The 18,164-nt window shown below is 43.8% G+C and overlaps 1 protein-coding gene across 1 annotated transcript; it reads right to left on the bottom strand.

Annotated features, from left to right (window-relative positions):
- Positions 1-8,691: 8,691 nt before the first annotated feature.
- LOC110520600 lies at positions 8,692-12,145 on the bottom strand. The gene is made up of 3 exons (XM_021597995.2): positions 11,414-12,145; positions 9,578-10,718; positions 8,692-9,098 (listed from the first exon to the last, which is right to left on the bottom strand). The coding sequence occupies exons 2-3, from the start codon at positions 10,685-10,687 to the stop codon at positions 8,991-8,993; spliced, it is 1,218 nt and encodes a 405-aa protein (XP_021453670.2). The 5' UTR covers positions 10,688-10,718; positions 11,414-12,145; the 3' UTR covers positions 8,692-8,990.
- Between the last annotated feature and the right edge of the window lie 6,019 nt (positions 12,146-18,164).

Genomic DNA, 18,164 nt, shown 5'->3' with positions numbered 1-18,164 from the left:
CTGTATCTCTTGGCCACCGTTGAGAGCAATGGTTGTTGACTCAAGGGGGAAAAGATAGCACGTTTGTGTACATACATATGTGTGGGCAGCAGGTTACCTATCTGGAATGAATTGTGAAGTGAAGGAGGAGGAAACTGAGAAGCTAGTTTGGATGGAGATGTCTATTTATGTAGAACCTTAAACCACTTATTTAAAAGCAACTTATCAACACACAGTACATTAATTTGAGGATTCACAATATGCTATACAGATCTCTCAAACATCTACAGTATGAAACTAAATGTAATTTACCCACAAAAACATCAACTTTCACATGACAAGCAAAGCAATCCTGTAGCTGGGAGCCAACGATACATCAGCATTTGAGGGGTCAAAGAATGCTTTGGGGGCTTAGATTACACCATATGTTAATATTAAGAGTAAATTAAGAATAATAATTTGACAAGTTTTGTTGCAAAATAATCCTGCATCAACAGGATTTTTATGTTAAGTCCATAATGTGTTTTTTAACTGTGGTTAGGCTATTAGCTGGCCAAAATTAGGCTACATGAAAAGTACAATACTGTGTCAGTTAGTGTGTGTTTTCAGTGAATTTATGTACAGTGCCTTCAGAAAGTATTCAGATCCCTTGACTTTTTCAACATTTTGTTACGTTGCAGCCTTATTCTAAAATTGATTAAACATATTTTTTTCCTCACCAATCCACACACACAATACGCCATAATGACAAAGCATAAACAGGTTTGTAGAAAATGTTGCTAATTTATAAAAAAAATATAAAAACTTAAATACCACATTTACGTAAGTATTCAGATCCTTTACTCAGTACTTTGTTGAAGCATCTTTGGCAGCGATTATAGCCTCAAGTCTTCTTGGGTATGATGCTACAAGCTTGGCACACCTGTATTTGGGGAGTTTCTCCCATTCTTCGCTGCAGATCCTCTCAAGTTCTATCAGGTTGGATGGGGAGTGTTACTGCACAGCTGTTTTCAGGTCTCTCCAGAGATGTTAAATCGGATTCAAGTCTGGGCTCTGGCTAGGCCACTCAAGGACATTCAGAGACTTGTTATTAAGAAGCAACTCCTGCGTTGTCTTGGCTGTGTGCTTAGGGTCGTTGTCCTGTTGGAAGGTAAAGCATCAACCCAGTCTGAGGCGCTCTGGAGCAGGTTTTCATCAAGGATCTATCTGTACTTTGCTTCATTCATCTTTGCCTCGATCCTGACTAGTTTCCCAGTCGCTGCCGCTGAAAAATATCTCCACGGCATGATGCTTCCACCACCATGCTTCATCGTAGGGATGGTGCGATGTTTCCAACAGATGTGACGCAAGGCAGTCAGGCCAAAGAGTCTATTCTTGGTTTCATCAGACCAGAGAATGTTGTTCCTCATTGTCTGAGAGTCTTTAGGTGCCTTTTGGCAAACTCCGAGCAGGCTGTCATGTGCCTTTTACTGAGGAGTGGCTTTCGTCTGGTCACTTTACGATAAAGGTATGATTGGTGGAGTGCTGCAGAGATGGTTGTCCTTCTGGAAGGTTCTCCCATCTCCACAGAGGCACTCTGGAGCTCTTTCAGAGTGACCATAGGGTTGTTGGTCACCTCCCTGACCAAGGCCCTTCTCCCCCGATTGCTCAGTTTGGCCGTGATGCCAGCTCTAGGAAGAGTCTTGGTGGTTCCAAACTTCTTCCATTTAAGAATGATGGAGGCCACTGTGTTCTTGGGGACCGTCAATGCTGCAAAAATGTTTTGGTATCCTTCCTCAGATCTGTGCCTCGACACAATCCTTTCACAGAGCTCTACGGACAATTAATTCCACCTCACGGATTGGTTTTTGCTCTGACATGCACTGTGAGCTGTGGGACCTTAAATAGACAGGTGTGTGTCTTTCCAAATCATGTCAAATCAATTGAATTTACTACAGATGGACTCCAATCATGTTGTAGAAACAGGATGCACCTGCACTCAATTTCGAGTCCCATAGCAAAGGGTCTGAATACTTATGTAAATAAGGTATTTACATATATATATTTTTTATGTAATCCATTTAAGGTTAAGGTTGCAACGTAACAAAACGTGGAAAAAGTCAATGGGTCTGAATACTTTCCAAATGCACTAAATCACAACGCTTATCTGCACTTCCTGCAGGAAAATTCTCACATTTCGTGTGACCAGGACTCAGGGTAGCCACATAATATTTGCAGGATGCCACGCTGGGCAATCAGGTGAGAGGGAGAACACCGGTGTACCTTTTCCAGTTGACATACTTTCCCACACTTCCTGTGTCTAACCCTGGAGTGGGCACTGGGATTTCCAGCCTACAACGTAGCCTTGCCTGTCATGTCAAAGCTGGTCTCTGTGTGCCCTTACCTGGGACCAGCCTGGGAGGCCTCCACTGTGCCCAGCATGTGAGGTAATGTCTCTCTGTCCGTCCATTCTCTCATCACCATGTCTGTCCATACCTACCCTAATACCCTTCAGCAATTGTGGATCAGACCTGGGTAAAATAAAAGTCTACATATGGTCTCACAGTTGACAGTGCATGTCAGAGCAAAAACCAAGGAATTATTACATACCTGCGTCTGATTGTGTCGCCGCTGAGCGCAGCTTTACACTTTTGGAACTATTCCATAAATTGGTTCCATTAAGCCAGGCAAGGTCAATCAACTAGTCTTTCAAAAGAAACCATGGACCCAGGTCTGCCATGGATATGCTGTCTTGGCAGTGGTCACCCTTTAAGGGAACAGTGAATACTCACTAAATGTGCATTGTGTAATGTGTTATTATATTTAGTATGCATATGGACCACAGGAGGCTGCTGAGGGGAGGATGGCTCATAATAATGGCTGGAATGAAGCCAATAGAATGTAATCAAACATGAGGAAACAATGTGTGTGCTGTGTTTGATGCCATTCCCCTGATTCCTTTCCAGCCATCACCAGAAGCCCTTCCCCCCCAATTAATGTAGCAACCTCCTGTGACATGGAGAGCAGAGACTTACAGGATAATCTACAGCAGTGGATGCTCCTCAGAGGAGGACCATACTCGTCAGTGAATTTTCATAAAAATGTAAAAACTGAAGCATTTAAAAAGTTATCCTTTTTTTAGATACAACAATACTAAATATGTTAAAGAATTAGAGAAACGCAAGGCAACGTACTGGTCTGTGGAGACATGCATGCTAGTACAGCTGAAGAACTAGACACTATTAACAGTCACAGAGACAAACACCTACCAGGAAGCAACAACCTTTCCCTCCCCACATACCCCACCCCAGAAACAACTATGACAAAGTGAAAAACAAAAATGTAGTACAGCTCCTGAAGCTCTGTCGAACGCTGGGTCACAGTCAGCCCACTAACACCTCTCTCAGACCACAGTAAAATCACAGTGTATCTGAGAAGAGCGGAACCCAACCATGAAGCATCACGGCCCAATAAATTACATTGTACTAAACAGGCCTATAGATGGAATGCAAACATTACAGAAATCTACCAAAAAGCAATTAGTAGCAAAAAAAATACAATCTCTCCTGGACAACTTTTTAGCCTTAACATTCTCCACAGCCGTTTGGAACATAAACTTAATTTTTTTTACAAATTAGCCTCCTTGGCTAATGTAAAGAAACATAAGAGAAAACCAAAAAGAAGAGAAAATGAAAAATGGTTTGATAATGATTGTAAAAAAAACATCCTTACTGCAGGTATTTCCCCCAATATTTGGAACCAAGGATTGGTCACACTAATGTAGACAAATTTGACCAAAATAATTACAGAGGAACTTGCGTTAACAGCAACTTGGGGAAAATTCCTTGCAGTATCATAAATAGCAGACTATGTCATTTCCTTGATGAACACAAGGTCCTGTGCATTGGATGTCTAAAAAGTTATCGTACAACAGACCACAAATATAAAAAAACAAATATAATGAATTTCAAAAAAGGTCAGAAAATCTGGCTCAAAATGTTTCAATCAGTTACAGAACCAATTGCTCTATATGGCAGCGAAGTATGGGGTCCGCTGTCTAATAATGAATTTACCAAATGGGACAAACATCAATCGATGTACTGCATGCAGAGTTTTGCAAGACTGCATTGCAAGTGCAAAGAAAACCTCCAAATAACGCATGTGGAAGAGAATTGGACCAATACCCCGTCCTTATTCGAATAGAAAAAAGAGCCATCATATTTTACAACCATCTAAAAACAAGTGACCCCAAAAACATTCCATCACACAGCTCTACAATGTCAAGAGGTGAAACAAGAGAAGAGTCCCCTCAGCCAGCTGGTTCTGAGGCTCAGATCACTAACCCAAACCAACCCCATAGAGCCTGACATCACTCAGAAAATCTGGCCCAAACAAATCATCACAAAACAAAAATAAAAATATATCACCTATTGGAAAGACACCACAAACTCAAAGTCAACTTCAATGCTATTTGGCTCTAAACAGACAGCACATGGTGGCTGATTATCTGACCACTGTGACTAATAGAAAACCAAGGAAAACATTGACTAGGTACAGACTCAGTGAGCACAGTCTGTCTATAGAGACCGGTCGTCACAGGCAAACCTGGCTACCCAGAGAGGACAGGCTGTGCTCACTCTGCTCCAGGGGAGGGGTAGAGACAGACCTGAATTTCCTGTTACACTGTGACAAATACTCAGACCTAAGAGAAAATGTCTTTCCCAAAATGATTATTCAGTACAAAGAATTTGAGACTATAAAAGATGAAGAAAAATTGTGAATATTCATTGGGTGAAAAGCCAAATATGTCCTGCCACAACCTGAGGGACAGCCAGTGAAAAGTGCAATGTAATGTCAATAATATTTCCCGTTTAGTTTTGTTTTGGCTTTTATACCATGTCAGGTGGCTTCTCAGGACCAGTAGACTGGTCTACTACTATTGCTTTCATGTATTGTTATTCTCATTAATATTGTTGTTGTAGTTGCTGTGAATAGAAATCCCATTTCCACTACCACTATTATTATTGCTGTTGGTCCCCCCATTTTTGCTCTATGTATACTTTGACAATGTAAGTCATTTAACTTGTCATGTCAATAAATTCTATTGAATTGAATGGAGAGAGATTTCATATGTTTTTCTTTTACTTAGCTAGCTAATGCAGCCTACTCAAACATCCGGCCCAAACAGAGGGGGATGATATGTTAGCTAGCTGGCTATGGTTATCCAACACTAGAACTCTTTCAAGTCAAGGTATACGTTTGGTTTTACTCATTTATTGCCACCAGGGACAAGGCGACACCTGGATGGGGTAGAGACAATAACAGGGACAGGGGAAACAGATCAGAGCATGACAGAAACATACATTTGCCCAATTAAAATTCTCGTTTGCAACTGTTCAACTAATGATTACACCCTAGATCACCTAGATGCACGCAAGAGTGTGCAAGGCGGTATTGAATGCATCACCAACTGTCACCTCAACATGTTCTCTCAAACTATGTGCACCTACGTTGTAAACTTTCATTCATAGGCTAGGTTGTAGCAACCTCATGATGGGTACAGGGAACATTCTAGCATCACGTAGTAGTCTAAACCTATCGATGTTACATTGAACTGGGTGAATGGAATATGAATGGCAGTCATCCAGTATGCTCTTATAGAAATAAGGCTATGCTCATAAAGACAAATGTCTGTCCTCCCTCATCTTAAATGGCACCAACTGCCACTGTTCTACAGTAATATCCTCAGTGCTGAAATTATCCTTAGGCACATGTATAGAATGAGCTTATACCTTCCCCAATATCTTACCCTAACCACTAGAAAGGGAAACACAAAACTAGGGGTAACTTCATATCCTCAAAGTGTTGGGGTGGCAGGTAGCCTAGTGGTTAGAGTGTTGGGGAGGCAGGTAGCCTAGTGGTTAGAGTGTTGGGGAGGCAGGTAGCCTAGTGGTTAGAGTGTAGGGGAGGCAGGTAGCCTAGTGGTTAGAGTGTTGGGGTGGCAGGTAGCCTAGTGGTTAAGAGTTTTGGGGAGGCAGGTAGCCTAGTGGTTAGAGTTTTAGGGAGACAGGTAGCCTAGTGGTTAGAGTGTTGGGGAGGCAGGTAGCCTAGTGGTTAGAGTGTTGGGGAGGCAGGTAGCCTAGTGGTTAGAGTTTTGGGGAGGCAGGTAGCCTAGTGGTTAGAGTGTTGGGGAGGCAGGTAGCCTAGTGGTTAGAGTGTTGGGGAGGCAGGTAGCCTAGTGGTTAGACTGTTGGGGAGGCAGGTAGCCTAGTGGTTAGAGTGTTGGGGAGGCAGGTAGCCTAGTGGTTAGAGTGTTGGGGAGGCAGGTAGCCTAGTGGTTAGAGTGTTGGGGAGGCAGGTAGCCTAGTGGTTAGAGTGTTGGGGAGGCAGGTAGCCTAGTGGTTAGAGTGTTGTGGAGGAAGGTAGCCTAGTGGTTAGAGTGTTGGGCCAGATCAAATCCCTGAGCTGATGAGATAAAAATCTGTTGTTCTACCACTGAACAAGGTCGTTAACCTGCTGTTCCTAGGCTGTCATTGTAAATGAGAATGTGTTCTTAACCGACTTGCCTACTTAAATAAAAGGTTACAAATATATGTAAAAATAATAACGTACATATGCAAGTGTGAGATTTTAAATGATCATCTTAATGTGTATAAGAAAAGGGATAATATGGACTCTTCTGTGGATGGTGTTTTTACCGTACATGAGAACAGTCTTAATAGTCTGTGGATATACAGCCACAGGTCATGATCAGTTGTGGAATGTATAATCCTGGGATTATTTCATATGATTAGGAGTGAGGGGGTTATACCTTCCGGTTGGAAATGTGCAGTAATATTACCTGTTTTAAAGTCAAATCAAATCAAATCAAATGTATTTATATAGCCCTTCGTACATCAGCTGATATCTCAAAGTGTTTGATCACATTAAAGCTGACCTCTGACTTCATGACAAATCTTTTCAGTCTCCTGAGGGGGAATAGGTTTTGTCGTGCCCTCTTCACGGCTGTCTTGGTGTGATTGGACCATGTTAGTTTGTTGGTGATGTGGACACCAAGGAACTTGAAACTCTCAACCTGCTCGACTGCAGCACTGTCGATGAGAATGGGGGCGTGCTTGGTCACCTTTTTCCAGTAGTCCACAATAATCTCCTTAGTCTTGATCACATTGAAGGAGAGGTTGTTGTCCTGGAACCACACGGCCAGGTCTCTGACCATGATTGGGAGTCCCATAGGGCGGCGTACAATTGGCCCAGCGTTGTCCGGGTTTTGGCCGGTGTAGGCCGTCATTGTAAATAAGAATGTGTTCTTAACTGACTTGCCTAGTTAAATAAAGGTTAAATAAAAACATTTAAAAATTAAGCATGACAAGCCCCAATGTGCACAGGCAAATTCAATGACAGATGGGTGGAGATTTAGATTTTTATGTAATAAACGACTGCCAATAACCAACCAATGTCTTTCTCCCTGAAGTTTGAGTACAGTGGTGAGCTGAAAATACAGCACTGTTTCCACCCCTCAATTAGCTCACCAGTCCAGACAGTTTACCAAGTATTCATTTGTTGCTGATTCACATGCTGTATGGAATGTCAGTCCCCTGACCCATAAGGTCAGATGAATGATAATATGTGGAGTGTGTGAACCTTCTCACAGTGTACACATTTCTCAGCCCTATAATTAACTTTTACCCAAACAACACAGTCAATTTGCTTGATGTGGCCTTTACGAGGCCTTTGAACTACGAGCTGACCCATGGCGACCCTGCTTCTGATGCCAAAATACACAGGCAGCTTATTGTGCAGGGATATAAATAATGTTGCTGAGTAAGGAGAATGGAATTAGCAGTCACCCTGGTCACCTAAATGCCATCTGTGTGGATGAATCATCATCAGTGCTATGTAAAAGTGTACTGTACTATGTGTCATCAAGCAACACGTAGCAAGCCGTGTCATGGTGATTCATTATATTGTTCTTTTTCTTAATGATGAGGACACAAAAGTGGGTTGTGCTCTCTTGGGACATTCATTGTTTTCTTGTATTGGCTTGTGTACAGAGAGTTAAGGACAGTCACCACTGTAGTTACAGACTGGGTTAAGGACAGTCACCACTGTAGTTACAGACTGTGTCAAGGACAGTCACTACTTTAGTTATAGACTGTGTTAAGGACAGTCACCACTGTAGTTATAGACTGTGTTAAGGACAGTCACCACTGTAGTTACAGACTGGGTTAAGGACAGTCACCACTGTAGTTACAGACTGGGTTAAGGACAGTCACCACTGTAGTTACAGACTGGGTCAAGGACAGTCACCACTGTAGTTACAGACTGTGTCAAGGACAGTCACTACTGTAGTTACAGACTGTGTCAAGGACAGTCACTACTGTAGTTACAGACTGTGTCAAGGACAGTCACCACTGTAGTTACAGACTGGGTCAAGGACAGTCACCACTGTAGTTACAGACTGGGTCAAGGACAGTCACTACTGTAGTTACAGACTGTGTCAAGGACAGTCACCACTGTAGTTATAGACTGTGTTAAGGACAGTCACCACTGTAGTTATAGACCGTGTTAAGGACAGTCACTACTGTGGTTAACTATTAATAAAGAATGTCTCCGTCTTAATTTGGTTGGTACTGGTAATAAACACAATTTGCAGTCATACATGACTGTGTGTGTGTGTGTGTGTGTGTGTGTGTGTGTGTGTGTGTGTGTGTGTGTGTGTGTGTGTGTGTGTTCATCGTTGACTAAATTAGGTGGAATGAAAAGAAAGACTTAAACTAAGAAACTAAATCAAATATGGGTGGTATCACTTCTGAGGGGCCTAATGTGAGTCTGGAGCATTGTCCAGGATTCATGAGGATGCATCCCCCAGGCAACAATCCATTTGTTGGGTTGAATGTCCATCTGGAGGCCCAGGGATGAAGGACTCCCTCAACCCTGGGAGTATGAGCAGGAGGCAGCCTAGACTTGTACCCCAGGATGAGTGTCTCTTGCTGGGTGTCTATGTGAGGGACAACAGGCTAGATAAGATGGATTCACTGTTTGGAGAGGTTGAGGCTCTCAGGCTTTGAAGGGAACCTGTTACCCATACTGCCCTCCATGGCCCATAGTGTCTCCTCTTGCTGTTTGCATCGATCCCTCACCTAGAAATTAGGGAACACAGTAGATTAAAACACTGACAACTGTGTTTTCGATTGAAGCTACAGTTTTCACATGTTTAGATTACAGCTCAGATTTTTCCAGATTAAACCAGGCTGATGGAAATAGGACACCACAATAGGGAATTTTGGATAAGCATTTATGTCAGAAGCTTAAACGTACGGTATCCATATTAGGACAGCCTGAGTCTGACTCCAACTTGTCCATATTAGGACAGCCTGGGTCTGACTCCAACTCGTCCATATTAGGACAGCCTGAGTCTGACTCCAACTCATCCGTATTAGGACAGCCTGAGTCTGACACCAACTCGTCCATATTAGGACAGCCTGAGTCTGACGCCAACTCGTCCATATTAGGACAGCCTGAGTCTGAGGCCAACTCTTTATGACTCTGATGCTATCCGTACACGGATACGATGCCAGCTAGATGACATGTGAATATTCTTTTTCACTTCTCCACTCACCATATCAGTGTAGCGTATGAGAACTGGGCGAATCTTAAGCTGCATCAGCAGGTCTCCCAGAAGTATCTTCTGATGGTACCTTTCCATCCTCAGCCTCCTCTCCAGCTCTAGACTTGGGTTGAGGACCAGCTTCTCTGTCTTCCTTTCTCCCACATCACTGGCCTCCTGCTGGGCCCCACTTTCTACCATCAACCTCTCCTGTCGGAGCTTGGCCTGGAGGTCCTGGATCCTGTAGGTGGCTTTCTCTAACCTCACCTCCAGAGATAGCACCCTATGCTCTTTCCCGGCCAAAGCCATGAGCTCCATCCTAGACTCCATCAGTCTGGCTTGGGCCTCTCCGACCATTCCCTCCCCTCTCCTTTCTACCTCAGCCAGGATATATTCATCACTCGCTTCCTGGCCAGTAGACCTCATTGGGGCTGTCTCGGTAACCTCCAACCCACTGGCCCCTACTCTTCTACCCCTGTGCCCACACTGGTGCAGGTTCACCCACTGATAGGCAAGTTGAGCAGCCCTAGAGCTCTTATAGAGGATATCTGGTACAAGCCATTGGACCTTGGCGAACCGCTCAGTGAACCGCTCAGCCCCATTAGTATTGGTCAGTAGACTGAAGTTCTCTGCCTTGATTGGACCAGGGGCGAGCATCAAAGCCCATCTGCGTCGGAGAACAAGGAGCTCATTTGCCACCTTAGTCACAGATGTATGAGGCGGGCTTTGAGGGTCAGAGGTGAAAGGGACAGTCTGATCAGAAGAAGCGACAGTGCTCTCGTCTTCCTCAGTTACGTACAGGTTCTCGCAGAGAGGGACTACCACTTTCTCGTCAAAGGTCTCTTTCATGGTGCCGAGATATTCCACGAAAGAGAGAAGCCAGGTGATGCAACGCTTTATTTCCGAGTCTCTGTAGCCACTGACCTCCACCGCAGGCTCCTCTTGAACCTTGGAGAGGAGAACCCGCAGCTGCTCCAAGGTGTGGATTTCATCCGGCTGTTTTGTGGTTAGGGCACTCAAGACTGGGTGAAGAGCGTCCATGTTGAAGGAGTGTTTGCATTGCTGGACATGGTCCTGGAAGGAGGCTATCTCTCTCTTGAGGCACGTGTACAGGTTATCCATGGCTCGTGCTTTTCCACCGAGCAGCACCTATCTGAGACAATATTTTCCATTACACCAATGAGACACACTGTCCAAACAACACATTAATTCACTTTCGCAAAAAAAAACGTTTTTAGTTCGGACCCTGTCCTGTCTATACCGTATGTTTGCTCTGACACTAATGGTATTATGCTGACAACTAAGTGAAATGGAAACATTTTCTTATGACCCCTCCTGCACATTTCTCCAGCTGCAAATGCGTTGTTATTATATCATGTGTATGTTGCCTAGCAACTCAAGATGCATTAGTGAAATCGTCAAATCATTCAATTTTGCACTTAGGGAAAAAACAACTGACAGGGGTGATGAAAAGTGTTTTCACAGGACTCCTGAAAGGTCCATCTTTTAAGTGGTCGTGTAGTCGAGGCAAATGAAACACTACACAATGGTGTTCAAATTTTCCATTGCTCATTCTTGAGTTTAATTGAAAGGAGCAGAGTGAATGGACGGGTGCTGTTTGGACCAAAGCTAACACCCAAGACAGAACATTAGACTGACGAGATGAAAGGTTTGAGGGGAAAATGTTCCAGCTTTGCTTTAATTTCTTGTTGAATTGTAAAGAAACAGTGGGGACCTTCAAGTCTGAAGGCTTTAAGATGAACACTGGCCATGAGACTTAAAAATAATTAGACAGGCAGCACAGTATAAGTAAGAATGCGTGTGTGCATATGTGTGTCCATGACTTACCGTGGTAGGGCTGGATGCTGGTCAGATCCTTCTGACATTTGTGATGTGCAATCCAGGCCTCTTGTCATTCTTCAATCCATCTCAGGAACATTCCCAGAGTGCTGCATTCCAGAAGAATTGTCCTGAGATCCGAGATGTCACTAGAAAAAGACAGACTTCTTGAAAAGTTTAACCATTCTCTCCTAGGAAACTTCTATAGCCACACAACCCTAAACAGACACTTCAAATTGTTTTCAAATTTAATTCATATTCTTCATAGTTTAGAGAACAGATTGCATTAACTTTTGGGATTCAACAATAACATTGTCAGGTATACAGAGGGGATGGGACTGTATTGTTGTACAAGTGGTTGCCAAGGTAATAAACATGTCTCCCTCACAGTGGCAACCATAGGCTCAAACATGCGGTCTCTAAGCAATGACAGGGGCGTGATATCACTTCTGTTGCACTGGCTGTCTGGGCCCTGTCAATGTGTTGAGAGGTGAGTGTCACAGTCTGCAGGACTTCTAAAAGCTTTTCTGTTTACACAGCTCTATGTCGGTTAGCTGTGTTTTAGATAGTAAAGAAAGAGGCAGACAGGCATGGACTTAACCATGGGCTTATGAGTGAATGAGGCTTATTCAGACATTGCAGTAGCCTACTGCTCCTTTGGGTTTAGTATAGTATAATATAGTACAGTATTGCATTGCATGGTACTGAATAATATAGTATAGCATAGTACAGTACAGTATAATATAGTATAGTATAATATAATACAGTATTGTATTTCATAGCACAGTATAATATAGAATAACAGAATACTGAATAATATAGTACTGTATACTATAGTATAGTATAATATAGTACAGTATTGTTTTGCATAGTACTGTATAATATAGTAAAGCATAGTACAGTATAATATAGTACAGTATTTTATTGAATAGTAATGTATAACATAGTATAGCATAGTACAATATAATATAGTATAGTACAGTGTAGTAGTCGATCAAGAGCAAAGACTGAGTGTTGTCTTCAAGCATTTAGGGCATGCTCCTTTTTTACTATTAGATAAAAAGGAGCAGAATGAGAAAAAAATTAAGTGATTAAAGTTTTTTTTAAAGACTTCTGTGGAGCATATTGACAAAGAGATGACCAAAAGTATACAAGTAAACCTTTTGCTTGAGCAGTTTAGGCAGTGATTGAGTTGTGTTTGGTACATTTTACATTTACGTGACTTAACAGATACTCTTATCTAGAGCGACTTACAGGAGAAAATATGGCTAAGTGCCTTGCCTCAAGGGCACATTGGCAGATTATTCACCTATTCGGCCCAGAATTTGAACCAGCAACCTTTTCAGTCACTGGCTCAACATTCTTAATCGCTAGGTTACCTACCTTCCAGCATTAGGATTGAGAAACTTTTGGGTGAGTAATATGAAGTTGTCCATCTCAGTCAGTGTGGTATGTGTGTTGAAAAACAGCTTGCCTAATACTGTGCGTGCTTGAAAAACATCTCTCACAGTACACTTAAGCAATAAGGCCCGAGGGGGTGTGGTATATGGCCAATATAACACGGCTAAGGGCTGTTATGTGCCTGGATACAGCGTTTAGCTGTGGTATATTGGTCATATACCACAAACCCCCGAGGTGCCTTATTGCTATTATTAACTGCTTACCAACGTAATTAGAGCAGTAAAAATACATGTTATGTCATACCCTTGATATACGGTCTGATATACCATGGCTTTCAGCCAATCAGCATTCAGGGTTCGAACCACCCAGCTTATAAAATCCAGTAAATGAAAACAAATCAAATGTTCTTTGTCACATGCGCCGAATACTACAGGTGTAGTAGACCTTACAGTGAAATGCTTACTTACAGGCCCTTAACCAACAATGCAGTTTTAAGAAAATAAAAAAATAAATAAAAAAAAAGAGATAAGAAAAACAAATAATTAAAGAGCAGCAGTAAAAGACAATGCCGGGGGAATATACAGGGGGTACAGGTACAGAGTCAATGTGGAGGCTATATACAGGGGGTACAGGTACAGAGTCAATGTGGAGGCTATATACAGGGGGTACTGGTACAGAGTCAATGTGGAGGCTATATACAGGGGGTACTGGTACAGAGTCAATGTGGAGGCTATATACAGGGGGTACAGGTACAGAGTCAATGTGGAGGCTATATACAGGGGGTACTGGTACAGAGTCAATGTGGAGGCTATATACAGGGGGTACAGGTACAGAGTCAATGTGGAGGCTATATACAGGGGGTACAGGTACAGAGTCAATGTGGAGGCTATATACAGGGTGTTACGGTACAGAGTCAATGTGGAGGCTATATACAGGGGGTACGGGTACAGAGTCAATGTGGAGGCTATATACAGGGGGTACTGGTACAGAGTCAATGTGGAGGCCATATACAGGGGGTTCAGGTATAGAGTCAATGTGGAGGCTATATACAGGGGGTACCAGTACAGAGTCAATGTGGAGGCTATATACAGGGGGTACAGGTACAGAGTCAATGTGGAGGCTATATACAGGGGGTACAGGTACAGAGTCAATGTGGAGGCTATATACAGGGTGTTACGGTACAGAGTCAATGTGGAGGCTATATACAGGGGGTACCGGTACAGAGTCAATGTGGAGGTTATATACAGGGGGTACTGATACAGAGTCAATGTGGAGGCTATATACAGGGTGTGCCGGTACAGAGTCAATGTGGAGGCTATATACAGGGGGTACAGGTACAGAGTCAATGTGGAGGCTATATACAGGGGGTACTGGTACAGAGTCAATGTGGAGGCTATATACAGGGGGTACAGGTACAGAGTCAATGTGGAGGCTATATACAGGGGGTACAGGTACAGAGTCAATGTGGAGGCTATATACAGGGGGTACAGGTACAGAGTCAATGTGGAGGCTATATACAGGGGGTACAGGTACAGAGTCAATGTGGAGGCTATATACAGGGTGTTACGGCACAGAGTCAATGTGGAGGCTATATACAGGGGGTACCAGTACAGAGTCAATGTGGAGGCTATATACAGGGTGTTACGGTACAGAGTCAATGTGGAGGCTATATACAGGGGGTACGGGTACAGAGTCAATGTGGAGGCTATATACAGGGGGTACTGGTACAGAGTCAATGTGGAGGCTATATACAGGGGGTTCAGGTACAGAGTCAATGTGGAGGCTATATACAGGGGGTACCAGTACAGAGTCAATGTGGAGGCTATATACAGGGGGTACAGGTACAGAGTCAATGTGGAGGCTATATACAGGGGGTACAGGTACAGAGTCAATGTGGAGGCTATATACAGGGTGTTACGGTACAGAGTCAATGTGGAGGCTATATACAGGGAGTACAGGTACAGAGTCAATGTGGAGGCTATATACAGGGGGTTCAGGTACAGAGTCAATGTGGAGGCTATATACAGGGGGTACCAGTACAGAGTCAATGTGGAGGCTATATACAGGGGGTACAGGTACAGAGTCAATGTGGAGGCTATATACAGGGTGTTACGGTACAGAGTCAATGTGGAGGCTATATACAGGGGGTACCGGTACAGAGTCAATGTGGAGGCTATATACAGGGGGTACTGATACAGAGTCAATGTGGAGGCTATATACAGGGTGTGCCGGTACAGAGTCAATGTGGAGGCTATATACAGGGGGTACAGGTACAGAGTCAATGTGGAGGCTATATACAGGGGGTACTGGTACAGAGTCAATGTGGAGGCTATATACAGGGGGTACAGGTACAGAGTCAATGTGGAGGCTATATACAGGGGGTACAGGTACAGAGTCAATGTGGAGGCTATATACAGGGGGTACAGGTACAGAGTCAATGTGGAGGCTATATACAGGGGGTACAGGTACAGAGTCAATGTGGAGGCTATATACAGGGTGTTACGGCACAGAGTCAATGTGGAGGCTATATACAGGGGGTACAGGTACAGAGTCAATGTGGAGGCTATATACAGGGTGTTACGGTACAGAGTCAATGTGGAGGCTATATACAGGGGGTACGGGTACAGAGTCAATGTGGAGGCTATATACAGGGGGTACTGGTACAGAGTCAATGTGGAGGCTATATACAGGGGGTTCAGGTACAGAGTCAATGTGGAGGCTATATACAGGGGGTACCAGTACAGAGTCAATGTGGAGGCTATATACAGGGGGTACAGGTACAGAGTCAATGTGGAGGCTATATACAGGGGGTACAGGTACAGAGTCAATGTGGAGGCTATATACAGGGTGTTACGGTACAGAGTCAATGTGGAGGCTATATACAAGGTGTTACGGTACAGAGTCAATGTGGAGGCTATATACAGGGGGTACAGGTACAGAGTCACCAGTGTCGAGGTAATTGAGGTACTATGTACATGTAGGTAGAGTTATTATCGTTCAGTAATAGATTTGTAATGCAATGATACTGTCGGTCAAAGTGTTAAACTGAATCAAACTGTAGACAACATCTGTAGGCCCAACAACTACTGCAGATAGTTGTTGGGCCTATTTAGGTCAAATCAAATGTAGCCCAAGTTTTATTCACAATTCACAATTCACACAGTTTTACTCATGAAACAGAACAGCACACCATACTCCCCATTGCCTTCTGGCTTGCTAAGCTTCTGGAGACCCAGAGGGTTCAAGAGCAGGACTAAGAGCAGATTTACGGCATACATTTACTCAGGAGATAGCAGTAGGGGGGAGAAAACACAGCCCCTCAGAGAGAGTGCTACTCTCAGATAAATCTATTGCCTCTCCCTACAGTCCAATACATTTAGGTAGTAGAGAACTGAAATACGATGCTTGAAACGAGACAATATGGACATGAGGCGAGGGTGTAGACCTGGGTTGTCAATTTACGTCTTTAGAAAACTATTATATTGGAAGCTGTTTGTGTGTGTGTGTGTGTGTGTGTGTGTGTGTGTGTGTGTGTGTGTGTATGTGTGTATAGACACAACCTCTGTAGGCCCAACAACTACTGCAGATATCAAATGTAGCCCATGTTTTACTCACGTCACAATTTACACATTTCAATCAAAGCAGAACTTCAGCGAACTTTCGCTCTCCCTGATCTGTCATTCATTACAAAATAAATAAGCAACAAAGCCTGCATCCATTTGAGTGACTATTATCTGCTCCGGAAGTATCCTAGTAACCTTTTGATGATTCTTGAGGGTGGAAGTGGAGTGTTTATTTGGGAAGGCAAGTGTTTTAACTGCAACGAGCTGGAGGGGAAAATTGCATGGAATAGCAATGGCTGACAATGACCAATGTATTTTTCTGTAGGCTGGTTCTTGGACCAGCCTACAGTCTTGAACTCTATTGCTAGAGTACAACTTAGTCTCCACCCAAAAACTATATTTTGGTATTTATTTCATTAGTCCATTGTTGACATAATGCCAAAAATGTTTTGCTTGTTAGCAATCAAGTTTTCAAGATGTTTCAAAATACAGAAAACATCAGTATGATGCATTTTGCATAATGATGCTGCGTTTTGCCTTATATGTGTGCATTTTTGCATCAAATACAGTGTTTGGGTGGAATTTCCCTTTAATTAAATGGAATTTTATTTGTCAGATGCGCCGAATACAACAGGTGTGTAATGAACACGATGGGAGACAGAGAGCTGGTTTCAAGCGCAGGGCGCATCAGGTGTTTATTGTAGAGGACCACAGGAGGAGGCAGGTAGCTGGGTCCAGGGGCTGGCAGAAGGTCATACACAGGAGGAGGCAGGTAGCTGGGTCCAGGGGCAGGCAGAAGGTCATACACAGGAGGAGGCAGGTAGCTGGGTCCAGGGGCAGGCAGAAGGTCATACACAGGAGGAGCAGGTAGCTGGGTCCATCCGCAGGCAGAAGGTCATACACAGGAGGAGGCAGGTAGCTGGGTCCAGGGGCTGGCAGAAGGTCATACACAGGAGGAGGCAGGTAGCTGGGTCCAGGGGCAGGCAGAAGGTCATACACAGGAGGAGGCAGGTAGCTGGGTCCAGGGGCAGGCAGAAGGTCATACACAGGAGGAGGCAGGTAGCTGGGTCCAGGGGCTGGCAGAAGGTCATACACAGGAGGAGGCAGGTAGCTGGGTCCAGGGGCAGGCAGAAGGTCATACACAGGAGGAGGCAGGTAGCTGGGTCCAGGGGCAGGCAGAAGGTCATACACAGGAGGAGCAGGTAGCTGGGTCCAGGGGCAGGCAGAAGGTCATACACAGGAGGAGGCAGGTAGCTGGGTCCAGGGGCTGGCAGAAGGTCATACACAAGGGGTCCTAAAAGGCAACAGTACAGGCAGGGAAAAGACAAAAAGGTGTCGTTAGTGAGGAGGGCCAAAACTATCATACAGAGGAGGACTAATACCTAACAATACCTAACAATGACAGGGTGCAAAGAACTGAACTAAATCGTGTGTGTAAATGACATACAGGTGTGTGAGCAGGTGATCAGAATTCAGGTGATTGGGATCTGGAGAGTGAGCTGCGTTCAGGGGATCTACGTGTTTGAGAGTGTGAGGTGGAGAGTGAGCTGCATTCAGGGGATCTACGTGTTTGAGAGTGTGAGCTGGAAAGTGAGCTGCGTTCAGGGGATCTATGTGTTTGAGAGGGTGAGCTGGAAGCAGATGTTACAAGGTGTAGACCTTACAGTGAAATGCTTACTTAGAAGCCCTTATCCAACAATGCAGTTTTTAGAAAATACCTAAAAATATATAAATAATTTAAAAGTAAGTGATAAGAATAACAAATAATTAAGAGCTGCAGTAAATAACAATAGCGG

The sequence above is a fragment of the Oncorhynchus mykiss genome, chromosome 3 (assembly GCF_013265735.2).
Source record: "Oncorhynchus mykiss isolate Arlee chromosome 3, USDA_OmykA_1.1, whole genome shotgun sequence".
NCBI lineage: Eukaryota > Metazoa > Chordata > Actinopteri > Salmoniformes > Salmonidae > Oncorhynchus > Oncorhynchus mykiss.
This window is presented reverse-complemented; position numbering and strand designations above follow the sequence as displayed.

Bases quoted from the DNA above. Each gene is read 5' to 3' on its own strand.
- LOC110520600 (XM_021597995.2), bottom strand. From the start codon at position 10,687: ATGGATAACCTGTACACGTGCCTCAAGAGAGAGATAGCCTCCTTCCAG. The intron at 9,099-9,577 runs GTGAGTGGAGAA...CCTAATTTCTAG, and splicing joins TCATACGCTACACTGATATG to GTGAGGGATCGATGCAAACA.